At 49.8% G+C, this 23,794-nt stretch overlaps 2 protein-coding genes across 5 annotated transcripts in view; one reads left to right on the top strand and one right to left on the bottom strand.

Annotated features, from left to right (window-relative positions):
* The window catches only part of DOK2 (docking protein 2), a 90,296-nt gene extending 89,380 nt beyond the window's left edge, over positions 1 to 916 (bottom strand). Inside the window, exon 1 of one of the 2 annotated variants that reach the window (XM_073557121.1) lies at positions 801 to 916. The gene's annotated coding sequence lies outside the window, so the exon portion shown is untranslated. Of the gene's footprint in view, positions 1 to 688; positions 778 to 800 lie in introns of those variants that run through there. The other variant, XM_073557119.1, reaches the window with a different exon arrangement.
* The window catches only part of XPO7 (exportin 7), a 44,041-nt gene continuing 21,133 nt past the window's right edge, over positions 887 to 23,794 (top strand). Inside the window, exons 1-11 of one of the 3 annotated variants that reach the window (XM_073557114.1) lie at positions 887 to 1,102; positions 9,307 to 9,453; positions 10,720 to 10,813; positions 11,315 to 11,481; positions 13,212 to 13,277; positions 13,760 to 13,864; positions 15,343 to 15,508; positions 15,594 to 15,667; positions 15,763 to 15,882; positions 16,922 to 17,068; positions 17,551 to 17,723. In XM_073557114.1, coding sequence (XP_073413215.1) covers positions 911 to 1,102; positions 9,307 to 9,453; positions 10,720 to 10,813; positions 11,315 to 11,481; positions 13,212 to 13,277; positions 13,760 to 13,864; positions 15,343 to 15,508; positions 15,594 to 15,667; positions 15,763 to 15,882; positions 16,922 to 17,068; positions 17,551 to 17,723 — 1,451 coding nt within the window. In that variant the 5' untranslated portion in view covers positions 887 to 910. The other 2 variants (XM_073557116.1, XM_073557115.1) reach the window with 2 other exon arrangements.

Below are 23,794 nucleotides of genomic sequence, written 5' to 3'. Positions count from 1 at the left end.
ACGTCTGTGGTATCGCCACGACCAGGACCACCTACACATCTGTGGTACCGCCACGACCAAACCACCTGCACGTCTGTGGTATCGCCACGACTAGGACCACCTGCACGTCTGTGGTATCGCCACGACCAGGACCACCTGCACGTCAGTGGTATCGCCACGACTAGGACCACCTGCACATCTGTGGTATCGCCACGACCAGGACCACCTGCACGTCTGTGGTATCGCCACGACCAGGACCACCTACACGTCTGTGGTATCGCCACGACCAGGACCACCTGCACGTCAGTGGTATCGCCACGACCAGGACCACCTGCACGTCAGTGGTATCGCCACGACCAGGACCACCTGCACGAGATGTTTACGTTGTCGGTGCGTGACGTAATAATAAATAAAAAATCCAGGGTCATTTCTGTATTTGTTTTTTTTCTTTTGCATTTCTGCCAGGATAACTATGAATATAAATGAAACACTAATGTATCAGCACCATAAATAATAGCTCTATTAAAAAAAAATAAACTATCCTGATATTTAAGGGGTTAAAGGGATGTCCCAGTTTCCTTCTCTGCCTCCAAAATAGGGAAAACAATGACATTTTCCGGTGTAAAGTGCAGCAGTCCCTGAGAGACCTCACTGCCCCGGGGACCGGATAACTCCCAGGTTATTAAATGTGATATAAACAGCTAGTTACTCTTCTTTTCTGTCATTCCTCTCGGTTTCCAAGATGGCGCCGGTTCCCTACAAGATGGATCCGGTTTGTTTTGTTTTTTTCTAACTTCCTCAACCAATATGGCGGCTTTTACCTGCCACGATAACTACAGTCAAAAAGAGGCTCGGAGGGTTCATCCCCTGCGACATTTCTCAACTTCCCTCGACAAAGATGTCGCTTTTCCCTCACGCGCCCTTTACCAACATGTCCGCTCGGAGCCTTCACCGTGAGCAATATGGCGGCCGCCCGCCTTCAGCCCCTCCTCTGTTGTCTATGGTTGCGGGGATCCCTGTGCGCGCCTGCGCAGTGCGTGCTGTGAGCGGTTGCGCAGGCGTAGATTGTTCCTCGGGGGGGACAGAGGAGCATGAATGGAGCAAGATGGCGGATCCTGTGCAGGTGAGGGGGGACCCTAAGGATGTGCTGAAGAAGGAGGGAAGGGGGCGGCAGATGGGCGCTGAGGGGGCCCCCGGGAGCGCTCCCTGGGCCCTGTGTGACAAGGTGCTGGCTGCTCGTGTGGCAGCCCAGTGTGACAGGAGGCTGAGGCCTGCACACTGTGCAGTGTGTACATAAACACAGGGGGATGCATGTGTGTGGCTGGCTGCAGGGCAGCAGTGGGCACAGCCTGGCACCTGGAGCTCTGTGCCCCCCGCCAGCCCTGCCATGCCCTCTGCCCTGCGGAGTCACAGAGGGGAGCTGTAGGATTTCGCTTTTGCCATCAGTTTGGTCATGCAAAAATTTTAGAAAAAAAAATGACCCCGGGGGGTCTCGCCGCATCCGTGGTGGTCTCCACCAGGTTCAGAGTTTGGGCAACACAAATGTCGTTAGATCATATGACAAATGTCGTTACATCATATGACCAATGTCGCTGTGCCGCTCAACAGCTCCGCCCTACTGGGGCCTGCCTTTTATTTCCTGCTACAGACCGTGGCTACACGATGCCTTAAGGGATCTTCGCCTGAACAGAAACGTTTTTCCAAGAAGGTACAAAAACTGAGCTTCACTCACTCTCCCCAGGTCCGGCGCTGCTCCCATGTCTGTTATTGTCTGACGTCACATCCAATCAGGGAGCTTGTGTCGTCTGCTTAGCTGCTGGGCTCACGGATTGGCTGCAGCGCTACAGACAGCGGCGGAGCTTCTGCGCTGGACCTGGGTTGGGGGAGTAAAGGGCAGTGTGTTGTTTTGTTTGTTTTTTTACAAATAACTAAACTTATCGGAAAAGCTTTTCTCATGGTGACGGCCTCTTGAGTCTCTTGTTCTGGCGTCCATGTTTTTTCATCACTTTCGCCGGATCCGATTTTCATCCATGTTCATTTTTGCCAGTCGTCTCTCTCCGTCACGTACCCGTGTGCCGTGCAGTCACTTATGTCACAGATCCATAGACTTACACTGGCAAGTTTTGAGTTTATTTTTTTTAGCGGAACAATCCGTAAAAACCACGGATGAATAAGCGGCCCCATAGACTGTTCTACACGGACAGAACGCAGCCGTCTGTATCAGGTCTAGGTCGCCTTATGGTCATGTGGCGCCATTATTGTGGCCGCTAGTTATAGTGACTGTCGGCACGTCGTGTCCAGCAACTCGAAAATGGCAGCCGTCCGACCTCTCTTCTGTGTGACTGCGGTCGTCATTGGCGCTGGTGATGCGGCGTCCATCGCTGATGTTGACTCAAGTCTCATAGAGGGGAGCAAGATAAGTTGCCCCCCCATCCAGCAAAAAATAAATAACAAAATATTGTAAAAAAAAAAAAACTCTATTACAAACTTCTTTATGTTAAAAGCAATTCAGAGAATTCTGGGGAAAAAAAAACAATAACTCCTCCATGATGGAATTTGACCCTTGATTTATGATTACACGATGCGTAATTAGGGACAATATCAGGCCGGGGTCACATTTGCGAGAAACTCTCACGTCTCAATACCCGGCACTGCCACCGTCGCTCAGGACCGGAGTGTGCGGCTGCATGTATTTCTATGTAGCTGAGTGCTACGGTCCCGAGTGCCGGGTATTGAGACGCGAGACTCGTGCGAGTTTCTCGCAAGTGTGACCCCGGCCTTAAAAGAATTTTCAGTTTTTAAAAAACACGCTGCTCCATGGCTGCGGTAAAAAAAAAAAAGAAAAAAAAACAATCTCACCCTCCCTGTGTCCAGCGCTGAGTCCCGATTCCTGTTACTGGCTGCAGCGCTGATGTTCCATCTGCAGCCAAAGCCATAGATCTGATTGATTGGCTGCAGCACTGTACACGTGATGTCAGCGCTGCAGACAACATCAGGCACTTGGAGTAGCGGCATAGACCTGGGGAGGGGATGTAAGGCACAGTTTGTTTCTTTTTTTTACCCCCTAAGCTGTGCCTCGTAGTTTATTTGGAAGGCTGCGGTAGGTGCCATAACATTGGGGAGTTGTCACGTAAGCTGATATTTGACGATTTACGGCGCCGGAGTTCGGTTCCTTCCTTTGTGTAATATCAGTGAAAATGGTAGAAAGCCGGGTAATTGCCAGACGTGGGGTACAACGGAAATCCACGTGAACTGATTTCATAGGAATCCACGCCTTGGGGAAGAAAAAAAGGTTTGTTCGATGCTAAACGCGGAAGCCACATGTGAATTATCCCCATTAAAAGGAGCTAAATCTGTGCATAGCGACCCGCCGCAAACACCAATCCCCACAAGATTGGTGGTAAACCCTGCTGGGCCCCCCTGATTCTACAGAGCACCTCTTGATGCAAGGCAATCTGCACATATGCTATTCTTCCCCAATCATTAGTAGAAGGTGCAGAAAGTGCCCATGGAGTGCTAAGTTTCTTAAACTCATCTGAAAGGAGTTGTCCTCTCTTGTGGACAATATTTTTTTCTTACTTAAAAATGGATACATATTAGGCTAAAAATCAGTTCTGCAATGTGGTTTCATTAAAAATGTCGCACCATTTGCCTTCCACAGGCGCTGTGATGCACTGTTTGTTGTGGGCTGCAGAATGGGCTAACTGAGAATCCATCAGTGAGCTCCTTCTGACAGATGTGAGAGTTTGTACCTCTTTTTCTGAGCTCTTCTGTGCTGATTTATGACCACAGACCACATCAAAGTAGAAACTACAGGCAAGCAAAACGCCTGTTAAAAAAAAAAAAAAAACTACATTTTTAGTGAAACCCAGTTACAAAAAAAGGCACAACCCCTTTAATCTTTGGGCATTTCTACACTGTGCCTCCTCGCCAGTCGTCGTATACATTAAAAGAGTCTGGGGCGGTGTCTCATTGGCGCACAGAGCTGAGGGAGGAGGACAGTTTGTGTTTGATTTTGAAGGCGAAGGATGAACCCAAAAAAAAGTTATGAGATAAGGAGGGTGGAGGCTCGTGTCTCGTGCACGTGGTTGGGGTCAGTGGAGTACAGCTCCACTACAACATGTTTTCTTTTTGGAGACACTGCTGTCTTCAGCGGAGACCAGGATTGGGGTTTTGCTTCTTCTTAGATGTTTGGTGGTCACTTACATCCCTTCCGGAGCTGAACCAGCAGATTACTGCTCCGTTAACTTTTACAGCCGGTTGTTGAGATAATCCCCCCGAACAGAAGGCGGCCACGTCCCCTGTGTCATAGCTACACGAGGCGGCCACGTCCCCTGTGTCATAGGTACACGAGGCGGCCACGTCCCCTACGGCATAGGTACACGAGGCGGCCACGTCCCCTACGGCATAGGTACACGAGGCGGCCACGTCCCCTACGGCATAGGTACACGAGGCGGCCACGTCCCCTGCTGCATAGGTACACAAGGCGGCCACGTCCCCTACGGCATAGGTACACAAGGCGGCCACGTCCCCTACGGCATAGGTACACGAAGCGGCCACGTCCCCTACGGCATAGGTACACAAGGCGGCCACGTCCCCTACGGCATAGGTACACAAGGCGGCCACGTCCCCTGCGGCATAGGTACACAAGGCGGCCACGTCCCCTGCGGCATAGGTACACAAGGCGGCCACGTCCCCTGCGGCATAGGTACACAAGGCGGCCACGTCCCCTGCGGCATAGGTACACAAGGCGGCCACGTCCCCTGCGGCATAGGTACACAAGGCGGCCATGTCCCCTGCGGCATAAGTACACAAGGCAGCCACGTCTCCTGCAGCATAGTTGCACAAAGCTGCCACGTCCCCTATGGCATAGGTACACAAGGCGGCTACGGCATAGGTGCACAAGGCTGCCATGTCCCCTATGGCATAGGTACACAAGGCGGCTACAGCATAGGTGCACAAGGCTGCCACGTCCCCTGCGGCATAGGTGCACAAGGCTGCCACGTCCCCTACGGCATAGGTACACAAGGCGGTTACAGCATAGGTACACAAGGTGGCCACGTCCCCTGTGGCATAGGTACACAAGGCGGCCACGTCCCCTGTGGCATAGGTACACAAGGCATCCATGTCCCCTGTGGCATAGGTACGCAAGGCAGCCATGTCCCCTACGGCATAGGTACGCAAGGCATCCATGTCCCCTGTGGCATAGGTACGCAAGGCAGCCATGTCCCCTACGGCATAGGTACACAAGGCATCCATGTCCCCTGTGGCATAGGTACGCAAGGCAGCCATGTCCCCTGCGGCATAGGTGCACAACGCTGCCACGTCCCCTATGGCATAGGTACACAAGGCGGCTACGGCATAGGTGCACAAGGCGGCCACGTCCCCTGCGGCATAGGTACACAAGGCGGCTACGGCATAGGTACACAAGGCGGCTACGGCATAGGTGCACGAGGCGGCCACGTCCCCTGCGGCATAGGTGCACGAGGCGGCCACGTCCCCTGCGGCATAGGTGCACGAGGCGGCCACGTCCCCTGCGGCATAGGTGCACGAGGCGGCCACGTCCCCTGCGGCATAGGTTCACGAGGCTGCCACGCCCCCTGCGGCATAGGTGCACGAGGCTGCCACGCCCCCTGCGGCATAGGTGCACGAGGCTGCCACGCCCCCTGCGGCATAGGTGCACGAGGCTGCCACGCCCCCTGCGGCATAGGTGCACGAGGCTGCCACGCCCCCTGCGGCATAGGTGCACGAGGCTGCCACGCCCCCTGCGGCATAGGTGCACGAGGCGGCCACGCCCCCTGCGGCATAGGTGCACGAGGCGGCCACGTCCCCTGCGGCATAGGTGCACGAGGCGGCCACATCCCCTACGGCATAGGTTTATCTGTTGGATAAGACCTTAGTAAATTGTCTGCCCAGTGAAATGGACGCAGCACTTGTATCACCTTCAATTAGAAGATCGGTGGGGTGGCAAAGATTTGGGCCACCACCTATTTAACATAGATGGGCCACAGTCAAACTGTTGAACAGAGGGCGGTGGCGAGGTTTGTATCCCGCAGATTAGTGAACTACTATAGATTCCCCCATAACGTCATAGCTTCAGGCTCGGGGACGGGTTCACTCCAGCAGTCGGTGATATGGACAAATCCCAGGTGCCGGCGCTAAAATAATCATATTTGCTCCTGGAGTTCACAGTATTTTGTCCATCCCTGGGGACTTGGCGTCTACTTGATCTAACAAGTATCTGAGAGCCCATACTTCTGGAAATCATGTCACTCGCTCCTCATTTGACTTATTTTCCATTGTCGTCTACATCTACAATACTTATTGCCATGCTTTTGTATAAAGTCAGATTTCCCCTTGGGGCACTTTACGTGGCCCCTTCAGCACCTGAGCGCAGCGTCGGGCCGGGCATCTACATGAGGTTTGATACCTTCCTCTGCCCGAGCCGTGCTGCTTGTTTTTGCTGGCCATGCCTTTTGGATGGAGTCCTTCCATATTGACAGCTACCTGTGATATTCTTAATGGAGTGAAATTACAACTTCCAGCATGCTCTAACTGTGGGAAGGTGTTCAAGTAGTGATGGCGTTTGTAGCCGTGCACAGGATGGAGCGCAGTGAGTGCTGCATCACAGTGTGCCAGCGCTGCGTTATCTCGGGGATGCAGATCTGTCTCTTCTGTGTACCTATTCCCTCCCGTCCCGTTATCACAGGGCACACACCCTCGGGCTTCCCAGTCCTCATATTCTGTCCGGTCAGTGGGTCCTGACGTCACATATTGGAGGATGTGTGACGCCGACATGTGACTGTCATTCCTTGCCCGCTTCACCAGCACAGGACTGATACCACGGACCAGCCAAGATAAAGATTTCATTTTTTTCCTTGTTTATTGTATAATACAACTTATTTTTCTTTTGGTTTAAAATTTAAGAAAGCAAGTGACCACTCGTGTTACTTTATTTGCTCCCGTCCTGACAATCTGGGGTATTTTTTTTCTTTAAGTGACTTTGCAAAACCCACTGTGTTTTCATTAATAAGCTGTGGAAAAATATTCACTTGTCAGTTGATTTACAGACTTTGTTCTTCACATGAATCTGTCACAAATTTGTTGTTAATTCCGTCCACCCTGGACACTACCGTGGATTTCTTACCCGGTCCCTCTCAAGTTTCTCCTCCAATGACATCTCATGCCATGTGACCACTGCCCTGGCGGGGAGCAGTCACGGAGACCACAGATATAGGCTTCCTTTAAACTGAGCCTGCTCCCGCCGTCTGGCTCGCCCTGCGCCTGCTCCCGCCGTCTGGCTCGCCCTGCGCCTGCTCCCGCCGTCTGGCTCGCCCTGCGCCTGCTCCCGCCGTCTGGCTCGCCCTGCGCCTGCTCCCGCCGTCTGGCTCGCCCTGCGCCTGCTCCCGCCGTCTGGCTCGCTCTCTGCCTGCTCTCCCCACCCTTCTTTAAGTATTGCAATCCTGGTACTGGCTGTCTGTCTGCTCTCCTGACCTGAGCTTGCCAGCTGCATAGAAATTCATCACCCCGTCATGCTGAGGTCAGGAGTGGTGACGTTTCGGTCCATGCAGATTAGTTGCCTATTACAAGAATATTCAACAGAACAGCTTCTGATCTGCAGGACCTGGCAGCTGCTGCTACACATAGAGTAGATCCGCGTAGTGCAGCTCCATTCCATGTCTTTAGATCTTGACAGAGCTTGTAATCTGTTTGATTGGTGTTAGACCCCAGCCAACCTGATCCTATTCTATGGACAAGTCATCAATTCATTCCAAGTAGGCATCACCTTTAAAACATATGACATAAATGTATGATAGGTGGCGGTTCTACTTTAAATGGAATCTGTCATCAGGATTTCACACACCAAACTATTTATATGCACATGTAGCTCTTTCAAACATAAGTCCTGCAACACTTTTACATGTCCAGTCTGTTCCTCCGTTATTGAGAAATGAGTGTTTGAACTGATATGCAAATGAGGCTAAAGAGCTATGGTAGATCTGAAGCCTCTCCCCCCGGCTCCGCCTCATCCTGCTTGACTGACTGTTTGTTTGCCTGAAGTCACAAGGCCCAGAGGCTGTCGGTGAAGCAGTGATTGGCTGAGTGGGTGCTTCTGGCCATATCCGGTGTGACGAGATGGGGCCTTGAAGTAAACTCCAGCAGGGAACATGTAAGCGTAGGATCGAGGCGTGTCAGTGCTTTCTTCTAACCAGAAATTTTAAAAGCATTTTTTTTTCACCTGGACAAGCCCTTTATTAGCCTCTGATGTTTTCTATTTTCCTCTTGTTGGAAGAAGAGAGTTTAGCCAAGGCCCAGTGGTGTGCTTAGCCAGGACAGTGGGGGGAGGCTCCTGCTGCATGACAGTGGGGGGAGGCTCCTGCTGCAGGACAGTGGGGGGAGGCTCCTGCTGCAGGACAGTGGGGGGAGGCTCCTGCTGCAGGACAGTGGGGGGAGGCTCCTGCCGCAGGACAGTGGCGGGAGGCTCCTTCCGCAGGACAGTTGGGGGGGAGGCTCCTTCCGCAGGACAGTTGGGGGGGGGAGGCTCCTGCCGCAGGACAGTTGGGGGGAGGCTCCTGCCGCAGGACAGTTGGGGGGAGGCTCCTGCCGCAGGACAGTTGGGGGGAGGCTCCTGCCGCAGGACAGTTGGGGGGAGGCTCCTGCCGCAGGACAGTTGGGGGGAGGCTCCTGCCGCAGGACAGTTGGGGGGAGGCTCCTGCCGCAGGACAGTTGGGGGGAGGCTCCTGCCGCAGGACAGTTGGGGGGAGGCTCCTGCCGCAGGACAGATGGGGGGAGGCTCCTGCCGCAGGACAGATGGGGGGAGGCTCCTGCCGCAGGACAGATGGGGGGAGGCTCCTGCCGCAGGACAGATGGGGGGAGGCTCCTGCCGCAGGACAGTTGTCTTCAGTGGGGAGGAGGAGTGGTGCACATGGCATTGCTTTTGAGGCATAGAGACCATTCCTTTATACGTTCGTCGGTTTTATTTGCAAAATTAATAAATTTAGCAATCATGGCACTGGACAAGGAGCACAATGCCCACTAGTAGAAACCACAGAAGAGATGGGCATTACATGCCAGGACACGCTGTGGGAAGTGGTGCTGACTGGCAGATGTGTCATGGGTCCTGAAGACCCCAGCGCTGCAATGACATCACTGTGACCAGTTAGTATAGTATCGACATTAGCCAGTCTGATACTTACGGTACGTACGGTCAGAAATTTTCTGTCCACTCTGCACGGCATTGGTGCAGTGACTGACCCCGTGCATGGTTTGGTTCTCTGTTTGCTCTGTATGACCCTCATATTATTAATTCCCTTTTCTCTTTCGCAGAGTCTAGCCCAGCTAGAGATCCTGTGCAAGCAGCTGTATGAGACCACAGACACCAGCACCCGACTGCAGGCGGAGAAAGCCCTTGTGGAGTTTACCAACAGCCCGGAGTGTCTGAGCAAGTGCCAGCTCCTGCTGGAGAGGGGCAGTGTGAGTACAGAGGACAGGGTATATGGGAGGTGCCACATAGCCACCCTCAAGTAACAATCGATTCAGCTGACAATAAATGGTAATGGTAAGAAACAGCGCCCCTGGAAGAAGCATAGGCGAAATGGCGTCAGTTGTGGGCAGGACACAGCAGCCTCTATTCCTTCTGGTGACTATCTAGGTATTATACCGTTTATTGTCAGCTCAATTGATTGTTTGCTATCTAGGGTTTTGCTATGTCTTATCCCGGCACAAGTAACATATAAGTAGGCATGTTCTTATAATTCAGATTGCACTTGCACTTTGATTATATAGACATGTCATTGTAGCAGATATAGCACATTTTTTCTTTATGAATTTAGGTTTTTTTGTTTTTCTTTTTTTTTGCACTTGCATTGGCACTTGATTCATTATGCTTTGGATATGTTTACATATAAAAAATCCTATCTTGGAGTGATGATATACTGCTTGTGCACCCCACTTTTTTTGAAGGTCTGTTTCCCTGTCTTTTTAATTTGTTTTGTTTTGTTTTTTTGTTTGTTTGTTTTTTATATATTAATTTAAAATATAATTTTGTATTAATTATCCAGCTGGAATCTCACTACATCTGACAGCTCATTTATTCGCTGTAACAGATACAGGTTGTGAAATCATAATGGTTAAATAGCAGCTATTGGTGTGACACGCAGATGCCGTCCATGTAACACAGCCGGCGTCTGCCAGGTATGGTGCAGGCTCAGCTCCTGAGTCTGTTCCATACATGGGACCCTCCGGAAGGGCTTAATTCCCCTTAATTCAACCTTTTGATTGCTGATTGCTTGCACAATATACAAATCAAAATGATTTTTTAATCACAGATGCAACAGTACCTTTTTTTCTTCTATAAGAAAACGAGATAAAAAAATTTTTTTTGTTTTTTTTCACATCTTTATTAGTTCAGGACTGGTCAGGTCTACTCTAGGTCAGAATGGAGAACTATTGCAGTTAGTGTCCTTCACTATAAACGGCCTGCCATGTCCTGTCCTAGGAAGTGTGTAATACTTCATTTCCCCTCTGGGGGTGCTGCAGGGAAACATTTACTGCCATGTTCACTCACCGCTGAAGGACACTGCTCAGTTTATTGCCGCCGTTTCAGCAAATAGAGATTGTCCAAAATGGAGACCCCTCTCTTCACATTTAGCAGCGATTTTTCAAACCTTCAGTATTTATAAAACATGTTTTTTTTTATTTTAAATCCTAATAATCATCCTTCCCTTGTTTTATCCGCAGTCTTCCTATTCCCAGCTTCTTGCTGCCACGTGTCTCACCAAGCTGGTGTCAAGGACTAGTAATCCCCTGCCACTGGAGCAAAGAATTGACATCCGTAAGTACAAGGCGCACGCCTTACCGCTTGTTGGCCATCATGAGGACAGAATAGCACAGATATACATGGCCGATTTATTTGGGGGATGAGATTGACACTTCGGAGGTTAGTGGTGGTGCAGACATTTCTGTGACTGGAGAGTCCGCTCCCTACATGTGATTGTTGCTGCGACAATCGCGAGGATTTCCAGATGAATGGGAAGGTCCCAGAAAAGTCATCCACCCCAATAGGGCTCAAACACGTCCGGCAAATTGGAAAGGCCAGGCCCACCAATCTGTATGACATTACCCCTCGGTGATGGCAGCTGAATCCCAGCAGTTCCTGAAGCTGAATTGTCCTTCATTGCGGTCAATCAGAGCGGCTCAGAAGGGGGGTCCTGGGTGGGATACCTTCATCTATCACGTCCACATTCCTAGTTGGGGCAGCAGATTCTTAGTTAACTCTTTGCTGTATACGTACATAGATGCTTTTATATATTGTTCTCCTTTCTGTCCGTTACAGGGAACTATGTGCTGACCTATTTGGCCACCCGCCCGAAACTTGCTTCCTTTGTCACCCAAGCCCTGATTCAGCTGTACGCCCGCATCACCAAACTGGGCTGGTTTGACAATCAGAAGGACGAGTACGTGTTCCGCAGCGTGATCGTGGACGTCACACGCTTCCTTCAGGTTAGTGGCCGCTCAGCAAATTCACTGGCCACCTAACTCCAGATATCAGATAACAAATAGCCGGCTGGCCTCGCTCTACAGCTGTCACTTCTCCCTGGGTTCATTATCTTTACTATATTTGCTCCCATCATAACTGTGGACAGGAATATGGCTCATAAGGTCAGGGCTCATTCAGACGTCTGTGCAACACGGACCACCTGCGGGACTCCTGACCTGAGAGTGACAGCTTCATATAATTCTTTGAGATTGTCACACTTCAGACAGGAGACCGCTGCCAGGACCGTGTAGCATGGACACGGTCGCGACTCATGTCAGACTGATCGGTAGCACCATGAGCAGGTAATATGGTTGCATTTTATCGTGGCTGCAACATTCAGAGCTCAAGCAATTAGCAATACGTATCCTGCATCGTGCTGACTGTAAAATGTCACTTTTGTGGGTGCATGAAAGTATGATGTGATTTCACATACTCCCTTCCCCTGGTCCTCCAGTGATTACAGTAGCCTGGGCCACCATCGGGCTCTGTATCCCGGCTTCCAGCAATGACATCTGTGTGATTGGCTGCAGCGGTCATGTAATGAGACGTCACTGCTGGAGGTCAGCAGGAGGACTAGGCTACCATTAGAACAGGAGTGTTTTGTTTTTTTATTGAAAATCAGCAACAAACCATTCCCAATCAGCAATGTAAATTGACGTGATTGTGGATTTATAGGGAACGGGTCATCAGGAATCAGGAAATGACCTTTTTTTTTATATTAGTATGTAATTGTAAAAATAATTGTGATTATATATTTTTTTATTTTTCACATCGCAGTTTATATTAAGTAAAGAATAACATTTTTCAATTTTCACACTGGGCCCAACATTAGACGCCTACGTCCTGTTGAGCACATCGCTGTTAACAGCAATAGACTGATGCAAACCTACTGTAGTCAGGGCAAACGCTGTTGTGCTGGGAGTAGGAAGAGGTGAGCTGTGAATCACATATTGCGAATGATGGATCCTGTGTTATCTTCTGTAGAGGTGTGATCAGACATTGTACAGGAGGAGGTGAGCTGTGACATCACCTATTGTGAGTGGTGGGTCCTGTGTTATCTACTGTATTTAGAGGTGTGATCAGTCATTGTACAGGAGGAGGTGAGCTGTGACATCACCTATTGTGATTGGTGGATCCTGTGTTATCTACTGTGATGATAGTGGTACTACTGAAAAGTTTCCTGGACAGAACAGGAAGCATGAGTCTAGATGCAAGTGTCAAAATTGTAAGATTTCACGTGTTTTTTTTTTTTGTTTTTTTTAATATAAATAGTGATATGGAAAATTTAAAGTAACATTATCAAAATTATCAGCATTTTTTAACATAAGTGCCCGATTTAAACAATGTTCTTTTTTGATGTCACATTCCCTTTAAATATTCATCATTTAACAATGTAAAACCTATTTTGCCTTTTGGACCTTTGTTCACACTAGCTATATGGTTGCCCGCTCTACTGGATGTAAGACGGGACAGTTGTGATTTATTTGATTGGTTTACTAGTTAGTATTTTTCCCATGTGACTGATACGGGGTCACCAAGGTTTTTGGGATAAAAATCTGTCCATTAGAAAGCTATGGAGACCTGACGGAAAAGAACTAGAGCTGACATGGGCACAGACTGATCGGGCATCAATGATGATTCCTGTCCCTTGTTTATACCTCTGCACTGACCGGCACTTGTGTCGCCCCCACAGGACAGCGTGGACTATTGCGTCATCGGAGTCAGTATTTTATCGCAGTTGACCAATGAAATCAACCAGGTAAGAAACTCCTCCAGGAAATGTTGGCAAAATATCCCATAAAATCTCTAATATATTGGATGAATTGCAAAGCGAACAGAAGGGGCTTCTGCCTACATGTGGGGGGCAAAATTATCCTGTCTTCTAGCAGAAAAGGAAAGGCGACCGATATCAAAGCTCTTAAATGTCCTCCTTTTTATAGTTGAGAAATATTTAAAGAAATTGTCTGTATCCCATAAAATCAGCCATGTTCCCCATCTTCACCTCACTGTCCTGTGTCTGGCCGTCAGACAACTAGCTGCAGCAGGAGCCTCCCCCCTCTACCATGTAGTAGGGCATAAAGGTGAGGTGTGTGCTGCAGCTGGTTGTCCCACGGCCCGATACAAGTGTCACTTCCTCACATTGTTGTATCCGTGACCTGGACAATGTAAAACAGATTACTGTAGCTCAGCCTGATAAGAAAATGGATGAACGACATTTCTTGGCCATATTTCTTTTTGCAGGCAGATGCCACGCACCCACTGACCAAGCACCGCAAGATTGCTTCATCTTTTCGAGACTCCTCGCTTTTTGATATCTTCACTCTGTCTTGTAACCTCTTGAAACAGGTATGGACAGAGAGAGCCCAGGAAATGGCACGACTTTATCCTTTTCCTCAAATGACATTATTAAATGACTAAAAGACACAAATTGCCATTGGAAAGCAGGGGTGGCCGCCGCACGCATCTCCGCTCCATTCGTGTTTTTTTTCATATGACTGACAGAGATTACTGAGTGCAGCACTCACCTTTAATTGGCAGCCCCATAGAGAACGAATCAAGGCATGGAACATGTTCACAGCCACCTCGTCATCCCATTGAGGCATTTAAGAGCTCGTTCTTGAGGGTCCCGTCGGTTGGACGGACCCTCATTGATTCTGTTTTTATCGCTTATCCTTTGGATAGGTGATAATTTGAAAGGGTTTGTCTCATATCTTCAGGCGCACACAGCTCCACCGCCTGTCCACTTCCTGCGGGCACCCCTTGTTTACTGTCCTATGTGTCCTCCTATGCTGCGTTATTAGGCAACCTGGCCTCTGTAGTGGAAGTAGAGATGGCCACTCTCGCGATCCCTTCTGGCCTCAAGGCAGGGCTTACAAGCTCAGAAGGAAAGAGCCTGTAAGCACTGCTAAGTAGAAAAGAGGTAGTAAGCACTGCTAAGTAGGAAAGTGCTTGTAAACGCTACTCTGCAGGAAAGAGCTTGTGAGAGCTGCTCTACAGAAAAGAACTTGTAAGCACTGATCTGCAGGAAAGAACTTGTAAGTGCTACTCTGCATGAAATAGCTTGTAAGCGCTGCTCTGCAGCAAATGGCTTGTAAATGCTACTCTGCTGGAACGAGCTTGTAAGCACTGCTCAACAGGAAAGAGCTTGTAAACGCTACTCTGTGGGGAAAGAGCTTGTAAACGCTGCTCAACAGGATAGAGTTTGAAAGTGCTGCTCGGCAGGGAAGGAAAGAGACTACTTTTCAGTGCCACATGGCAGGAAAGAGCTTATAAGCTCTGCTCAGCAGGAAAAAGCTAGTAGAGAGAGGGCTTTTCAGCACCACTCAGCAGAAGAAGGCGTTTACGAGCAGCTTGGCTGTAGAAGGCAGCAGTGGTCAGTCCCTTTGGCAATGAGCAGTAAAGAATAGAAAAAAAATTAAAAATTAGGACTATCTGGAGAATGAGGGCAAATTTTTAATAAATACATCTGTAAAGTTAAAAGCCCTTTGCAAACCTCCCCCCCATCTTTAGTAGATGTGAATAACTCTTTGGGCTCCGGGATCCCAATATAAAGTCTGTGACATAGCCCCTGCCAAGTAAATACCATGTATAACGGTGGTGTGATCCCATGTGGCAGTGGGGCCAGTGTGACACCCGGGGCCTGGAGGCACGTTTCACTCTTGCAGCCGTGTCCCTCTGAGTGACGCCATCGTGTACAGACAGGACTTGTCTTTGTAAGATGACCCTTTTATTTCTCCGGAGTTACTTTTGCATCTAATATATAATCATGAATCAAAGGCCTAATATTCATTTTTGTGCATTTTTTATTCCTTTTTATTTTAAAGGCATCTGGAAAGTCATTGCTCCTCTCCGATGGGTCCCAACAAGACCTCCTTATGCAGCTTCTCAAGCTCACCCACAGCTGCCTGAATTTTGACTTCATTGGCACTTCCACAGATGAGTCCTCTGACGACCTCTGTACAGTACAGATCCCCACAAGCTGGCGTTCAGGTGAGAGAGAAGACGGGGCATGAACGGACGGGGAATTCGAGGAAGGTAACAAGCCGTTCTCATGCCGTGTTCATTGTCTCTGCAGCTTTCCTGGACTCTTCCACACTACAACTCTTCTTTGACCTGTATCATTCCATCCCCCCCAACTTCTCCCCACTGGTGAGTACATGGAGGAGAGAAGAAACAGCAGGCTGGTTATTTTCTGCATTTACCACATCCGTAACTTACTGGTAAGGGATTTTTCACTCTCACAGGTCCTCTCATGTCTGGTACAAATTGCCTCTGTCCGGCGCTCCCTATTTAATAATGCAGAAAGAGCCAAATTCCTCTCTCACCTGGTGGACGGAGTGAAGAGAATTTTAGAAAATCCCCAAGTAAGTATGAAGGAAGGTTAAGTTCCTCTTCATATTGTATATTAATATTTTTAGAATAGCCCTATTCTAATCGGACCTTGGGGTTGAAGGCTGAAAAGAGGACCATCCCAAATGGTCTATAAGAGAGAATGGGTTATTGATAGGATCCCTGGTGGTCTAGGGCAAAGAAGGTGAATATTATCATCGTCCCTGGTGGTAAGGTGCAGAGAACTGATTGTTATCAATGAGCATTTGTGGTGGACTATGGGTTAACGTTTATATCTCTTGGGGTCTATGCATGTGAAAAGGTTAATAGTACCATGCTTTTTGCATCGTGTAGGAGAAAGAACAGATTCTTATCGTTTTCTAGGGCACAGGTAGGGGGAAATGCTAGGATCCTCCAGTAAGGGTCAACGTTGAAATCCCTGATGGTCAAGGCCATTATATGGGTCAATGTGAAATCCCTGGTGGTCTAGGGCAGAATATTAGTCACTTGTGGTCTGTAGATCCCACTTGCCTCTCCAGGCTCCATCATTGCCTTGGCTGTAACAAGGCATTGAATGAAGCTCAGCCCCACCTATAAGCGAGGGTGGGAATCCCTCATAGGGTGTCTGTCAGCACAAAATGACTGTTCAAACCAAACGCAGGTGCTTTATGCCCCCCCCCCCCCCATCTTTGGCATGGCTGAACAGTTCAGTGCACCTTCCCCACCCTCCTGTAAATCCAGAGCTGTCAATCAAGGAAGAAAAAGCAGAGATAGAAAACAACTAGTTGGGAAGGTGCACTAAACTGGGTACTGCAAAGGGAGCACCGAGTGCCTGTGCTTGGATGCACAGTCATATTATGCTGACAGACTCCTTTTATTGCTCTTCGGTTGTGCCGCACGAAGGGAACATTGTTCCTAACTCCCGTAGACAGCAACACCGCATATACTCATATCGGCTGCCATTATGGTTTCTCAGAGTCCATGGTAGTTAAACCACTCGGGAGGCCCCCCGTGCTTTGTCTTATGATTATCATGTGTATGTACAGCAAAACTTACTGCGTTTTCCTCCTCTAGAGCTTGTCAGACCCCAATAACTACCATGAATTTTGTCGCTTGCTGGCACGCCTGAAGAGTAATTACCAGCTCGGGGAGCTGGTGAAGGTAGAGAACTACCCTGAGGTCATCAGACTCATCGCTAACTTCACCGTCACCAGTCTACAGGTAAATGCATCAGTCCGTGTAGTCCGATTGGTCTCTCTGCAGGCTGAGGATAAGCTTATTACGGAGGTCACCAAACCTATGGGTCATCAAAGCGATTACCCCAGAATTCTGCAGGAAATCACTTTAGAAAAGTCTCGAAATTTTTGTGCACCGCGTTTTCAAGGGACCAGGGTGTGATGCCACTGCTGGTCTAATCCATGATAAGTGTGGCATTCCTTACACCAGAAATCTTACCCCAGTCTATGACTAGAGTAAGATATGTGGCAAGATGCCCATGGGTGCGGACCACTCGTCAGACTTCTCAGTTTCATTAAGACACGCTCCCTCATCAAGACTGGCATGAACATCGCATACCACGTGCCCAAGGGGTAATGGTGGCCCCATGGCCATCCTCTCTAGAATACGTTCATTGAGTCTTTTTAGAACTTTCCTTATCGTCTTTACACTGGTTTATAATGGACTCTTTATTTTATTTTTTCCAGCATTGGGAATTTGCACCCAACTCAGTACATTATCTTCTGAGCTTATGGCAGCGTCTTGCAGCATCTGTGCCCTATGTGAAGGCAACGGAGCCGCATCTTCTAGAGACCTACACCCCAGAGGTGACCAAAGCCTACGTCACTTCCCGCTTGGAGTCCGTGCACATTATCCTCAGGTACAGTGTGTTTGCAATGAGCAATCTTGCACTCTGAGATTGCAGAGATTGTGGCAGTCGGGGGGCAGTCAATCCATGTACCCTAAATTTTTTGGAACTCTCCAGGGCAGCCTGGGCATAGATGTATACTTTTCTTTTTAAAAGTGAGGGAGAGGTTTACTGCCAATTTCCATTGCAAGGTGGTTGGCACTCTTGATGACATCCAATGTCTGGCCTCATATTTTTAGGCCATAAGTAGGACCTCAGTCGGGAATGATCCATCTACAGTCCTCTCATATTGTTCAAGGTCAACCAAGAGAAGACAAGTCTTGGGGTCCTCTTTGACGGGTACTCCCTCAGTCGTTTTGGAACTGAATCACTTGAGCCCAGTGTCCCCTACTCCCTGGGGATTCACGTTCCTGGGCCCTTCTGACATTTGGGGCATTAATCTGTGAATTCGGGTTGTACTCTGTGGACTCTGGATGAGGTGTAAGACGTACGGTTGAGAATATATTATTAAGGGAAACATGGTTAGGGGTATCCAAGGCCGAGCTCCAAGTGCTCATCACTTATCAGTCCCTCCTCTATCTTCCACTTGCTTCTCGGCAGGTCATGTCGTGGATCCGCACTCCCTGCCAGTAAAGGGACATGTGAATGGGGATATAAGCCAAGATCCAGGTGGATCCTGTACCACCTTGGATAAGGGGAAGTCTCGCAGGACAGGGGGTTGGACCATGAACAAGGTCTGAAGGGCAGGTCGTAATTGTAGGAAGCGAAAGATGGAATTGTTTGGAAGGTTCAGCTTTTGTTTTAGTGTCTGGAAAGGCCACAAAGATCTGACTGAGGTCGATCAATCTCTCCCATTCCCACATAGGACCCCATTGCAATGAGGGTTTTATGCCTCAGACCAGACTATAAGGGCCTAATTGAGGATCTGGTATTGAACAGAGACTCGTGGGGCCCTCGTTGAGGAGCAAAATGGCACATGTAGTGAGTGTGAGATCTTTGGGTTGTAGGGACGGACAATCTTCAGAAGAGCTCTCAATGAATTCCCCTCTCTCCAGTAACACAGATGAGAAAGCTGGGCACCTCAGAAATATAGATTGGGGTCTGGCAGTGTAGCACCGCCTCGCATTCAAGGTACCGCAGTATCTGACACTGGACCCTGGCTCTTCGGCCCGGCCAGATAAAAATATCAAACGTATGACTATTTACCTGTACTGGCGTCTGTAGGAGGATGTATACCACCTGCCTTATGCGGAGCCAATAAGGGCTACATCTCCCATCCCTTTATCTTAGTCTGAATACAGGATAGTAGAGGAAAGCTAATCAGGCGGTATATGTCTCCTAGATTCCTGGAGATCTGTGTCCCCAGATAGACATTGGCTTACCGTACTCGTCCACAGTCTCCATGAATAATCTCAAGGATAGAAGATTGCAGTTGATTAGCTAAAATTTTTCCGAGAATTTTGTACATGAGATTGTGATAGCGAGATGGGTCTATACATGGAGAGGATTATTAATAGGGGGTATACAGAACAGTTGCTTATATTTGCAGGCACTTTACAGTTTTACCCATTTTTGAACTTGAGACACCCTCCATTAAAGCAATAGTATGACGTTTCAGCATTACTTCAGTAACTTTTTCTCCATCGCTTCATTGAGGGATACAGGAACCATGGGTGTATGCTGCTGCCACTAGGAGGCGCTGACACTATGCACATAAAAAAAAGTTAGCTCCTCCTCCACAGTATACACCCCACCGACTGCAGTAAATTAATCAGTTTAGCTTAGTGTCGGGTAGGATGTGGACACGGGTCTCTCTTGAGACCCATATCTACCTAATGTGCATCGTTCCCTTTCAGGTACTGGAGGGATACAGTGTGAATGGTCACAACTGTACTCCCACGCAGAGACTACGAGTACGGCGTGTACTGCCACCCCGTATCCTCATATGTCTGTTTGGTAGGACCCCAAAATCCCTAACACAGAAGCGTGTTTAGGTGATCCGCAAGAGAAAGAATACTCAGTCCTGCCTCCGTCTCCCACCCACTCGCCCACCAGAGCCTGTCGGTCGAGGAGAAACGGACGTCCCGCAACATAGATTCCGGACGTCCGATTTTCGTGATTGGGGAGGTACTGTCCCTCTTTTCTCCCCAGGTGCTGAAGAGGAGAAGAAAACGGGAGAAGAAGAAGAAGAAAAAAAAAACCTTTATTCAAGCGGCTAGCACAGTTCATACCTTGCGGCTGGTTTGGGGGGCCTCAGCACTGCTTTGCAGAACCTTTGGGGAAGAGAGGGTGTTTTGGCACACAAAGGCTCCCTGTTTGTGCCCCCTTGCAGCCTGTCTAAGCAGCGTCATGGCGCTTTGTTTGCTCCACTTTTAGCACCCTGGCGCCACTGTGGGGACCCGTTTGGCGCTGTTTTATGACCTCCGTAGGCCCCCGCTCCAGCGGCCGCCGGCTATTATCTAGGTCCCGGCTTCATCTTGGGCCTAGTTACAGCGCTGCCTCCGCCCCCTTCCTCTCTTCTCCGGGCGGGCTTTTTTCCCGCCTGTGTCTCTCTCTCTCCTCTTCCTGTATGGCGTCAGGCTCCGCCCACTACCCTCAGCTTCCACTGTGGGCTGGAGCCGCCGCCGCCATATTGCTCCTCCGGGCCCCGCGTTTAGCTGAGAGCGGGCTTCCCGGTTTCTGGCCGCCCTCTCCCATTACAGTGCGCGCGTTGTGCCCTGCGTCTCCTGGCAGACGCCATTTTCCGGCTGGTGTACAGGGGAGCCGAATCCATCTCTGGGACCTGCCTACCCCTTCTCTACAGCCGGGAAGTCTCCTACAGGACATCTGCCGTGAGTAGCTCTGCAATGCAGACTGACACCCTCCTCTGATCTCCTGTCCCCTAACCTTCTGCAGCGTTTAATGGGATTGTTCATCATGTCTAATTCTAAGCCACTTCGTTCTCCATCTTCCTCCACTGTGGTCCTCTCCCACCGCCCCCAGTTGACCCACGTGAGAGCATGGCCCCTATCCCAGGGTGGGCTTCCTCTGTCACAATCTGTGGCAGATTTCATCAGGGTGTCTCAGACCCTGGTGTCCGTGCTTGATAAGTTGTCCCTGCAGACTTCCACAGGAACCAGCAGGTCACAGGAAGTTCCATCGGAACCTAGCAACTTTAGACGCAAAAGATCCAGACAGGTGCACCGGGCTAATTCCTCTTCCCGTTCATCTTGCCCCACAGTCCGTCCCTACGACCTCCTTCGTCCCGCTCCTCATCCCCGAATCAGGCGAGGCATTCTCGGATGCGCCCTATGAGGACGTTTTCCAGCTAGATTCGGACCATATCACTAACATGAGGGATATGGTTCAGAGCCTCATTGGAGCAATCAACCAGACATTTGGCATCAAAGTCTTCTGCGGAACCCGCAGATCAGGCGGTTTCGTTCAGACAGTCTAAACCACCTTCCAAGGTCTTCGCTCCTCATTCTGAGTTCGAGAAGCTTCTCGCCAGGGAAAGACAAAATCCGACCAGACGCTTTCAAAGAGGAAAGCGCCTTGGCGTGTTATATCCTTTCCCTCAGGATCTCACCGCCAACTGGTCAGCTTCTCCTACCGTGGACTCGCCGGTCGCTAGACTATCTCAACACGGTCCTTCCGATTTCTGGTGGAGCATCTTTGAGAGATTCTAATGACAGAATTATAGAATCTTTTGCGAAGTCAGCTTTCGAAGAGGCCGCGTCTGCGCTAGGTCTGGCCTCGGCTTCCACTTGGGTTTCAAGGGCCATAGCCAAGTGGACTGAGGATCTCCACCAAGGCATTCTGGTGGGAGCCCAACCAGAGCAGCTGTCAGAGGTCGCCAATCAGATTTGGTCTCTGCCTCCCTGGATGCCGCGTCTTGCGCTGCTCAGGCGTCCAGCAACGTTGTTGCATTTCGGCGTACGGTTTGGCTTAAAGCCTGGCAGGTGGACTTATCATCAAGGAAGTCCCTTACCAGCCTACCTTTTCAGGGATCCCGCCTCTTCGGCACCAGGCTGGACCAGATTATTAAAGTCACCACAGGGGGAACAAGCTCTCTTCTTCCCCAGTCCGAACCCTGTCGGCCTCTTCCATAACGGCAGTTTCGGCCCTTCCATCAGCTCGCAACGACAGAGCCTTTTTCCAACCAGCAGAGACCGCAAGCGTGCCAAGATAGGAAGAAGGTTTTCTTTTAGGCCCACTCCTTCCTGGCGCTCCCTTTCCTTCAAGGGTAGATCCACCAGGTCAACACATGGAAGGTCTACCTCTGCATGACTGTCGACAAAACCCCAGCGCACCACCCGTTGGGCGGCCGTCTCCTTTCCTTCAGGGACGTCTGTCTCGTCTCGGTGGAAGACGCTTGGGTCAGGGAGGTTGTATCCTCAGGATACAAGATAGAATTTGTTTCTCGGCCTGGGATCGCTTCTTCGAATCCTGACCTCCAAGAGACCCCACTTCAGTCCCAGGTTTCTTTGCATCCATCGCCTCTCTCCTCAGTTTGGGGGTGTTCGTACCCATACCAGAAACTGAACGCTTCACAGGTTTCTACTCAAACCTGTATGTAGTGCCGAAAAAATGCAGCGCAGTTCAGCCCATTCTGGATCTCAAATTACTGAATCTGCAACATTTCAGGATTGAGTCTCTTCGATCAGTAATCGCTTCCATGGAGGCGCAGGAAATCCTTTGTCCATAGACATTCAGGACACCTATCTGCATGTCCCTATCTTCTCAGGACATTAGAAGTCCCTGCGCTTCGCGATACATCGAGAGCATTTCCAGTTTGTTACCCTGCCGTTCAGTCTCGTCACTGTTCCCAGGGTTTTTACGAATATGACAGCGTTAATGGCCATCTTGAGACTCAAAGGTCTCGTGCTCTTTCCGTACCTCGACGACATCCTCATCAATGCTCCATCCTTGCCCCAGGCTCATGAAAGTCTAACCATCGTTCTCGACACCCGGTTCCGATTCTGGTGGATCTTCCACAGGAAAAAAGTCCTGCCTTGTTCCAACACGTCTTGTGTTTCTAGGCATACTGTTACGACGGGAGGTTCGCTGGCTGCAGGACCCCCGGCTTATGTCCTTCCGTATAGCCATGACGGTTCTAGGGAGGATGGTGGCGACTCAAGACCGCTTCAGCAGGCCATCCTTTCGCAGTGGAACAGGTCTGTCTCTTCCCTGCATCGTCCGATTCGACTCTCATTCCGTGTCAAACAGTCTCTCAATTGGTGGCTGACATCATCGCTCATCTCCCAGGGCTGGTCCTTCCGGTCCACTGGCATGTTGTGACGACGGATGCCAGCCTTCTCGGCTGGGGTGCGGTGTTTCATCATCTGACCGTCCAGGGTCGTTGGTCGGCGCAAAAAGCTGTTCTGTCGATCAATGTCCTACAGATACGGGCAATTTTTCTGTCCCTACTTCACTGGGAAAAGCTTCTCCAGGGTCTGCCAGTCCGGATCCAGACGGACAATGCCACAAAGGTGGTATATGACAACCAGCAGGGAGGGACTCGGTGTTCCTTGGCGTTAGCCGAGGTCTCCAAAATCCTCCATTGGGCAGAGGTGACGGTTCCAGCGATATCCGCTGTGCACATTCCCGGTGTGGACAACTGGGCCGCCAACTTTCTCAGCCGCGAGGGCATCGCGGCAGGGGAATGGTCCCTGCATCAGAGATCTTTCACCAAATTTGCCTTCGTTGGGGGACCCCGGATGCGGACCTTATGGCGTCCTGTCTGAACAGGAAAGTCCCACGGTTTGTTTCCAGGACCCGAGATCCTCTCGCGGTGGGCGCCGATGCTCTGACCATTCCTTGGTCTCAGTTTGTGCTTCCCTATCTGTTCCCTCCTCTTCTTCTTCTTCCCAAGCTGTTGAAGAAGTAACCATTCTTTGGTCTCAGTTTGTGCTTCCCTCTCTGTTCCCTCCTCTTCTTCTTCTTCCCAAGCTGTTGAAGAAGTAACCATTCTTTGGTCTCAGTTTGTGCTTCCCTCTCTGTTCCCTCCTCTTCTTCTTCTTCCCAAGCTGTTGAAGAAGTAACCATTCTTTGGTCTCAGTTTGTGCTTCCCTCTCTGTTCCCTCCTCTTCTTCTTCTTCCCA

This window comes from Dendrobates tinctorius, unplaced genomic scaffold (genome assembly GCF_039654945.1).
Source record: "Dendrobates tinctorius isolate UK_male_01 unplaced genomic scaffold, ASM3965494v1 ptg000245l, whole genome shotgun sequence".
NCBI lineage: Eukaryota > Metazoa > Chordata > Amphibia > Anura > Dendrobatidae > Dendrobates > Dendrobates tinctorius.
The sequence above is the reverse complement of the archived record's forward strand: the minus strand, read 5'-3'. Positions and strand labels throughout refer to the sequence as shown.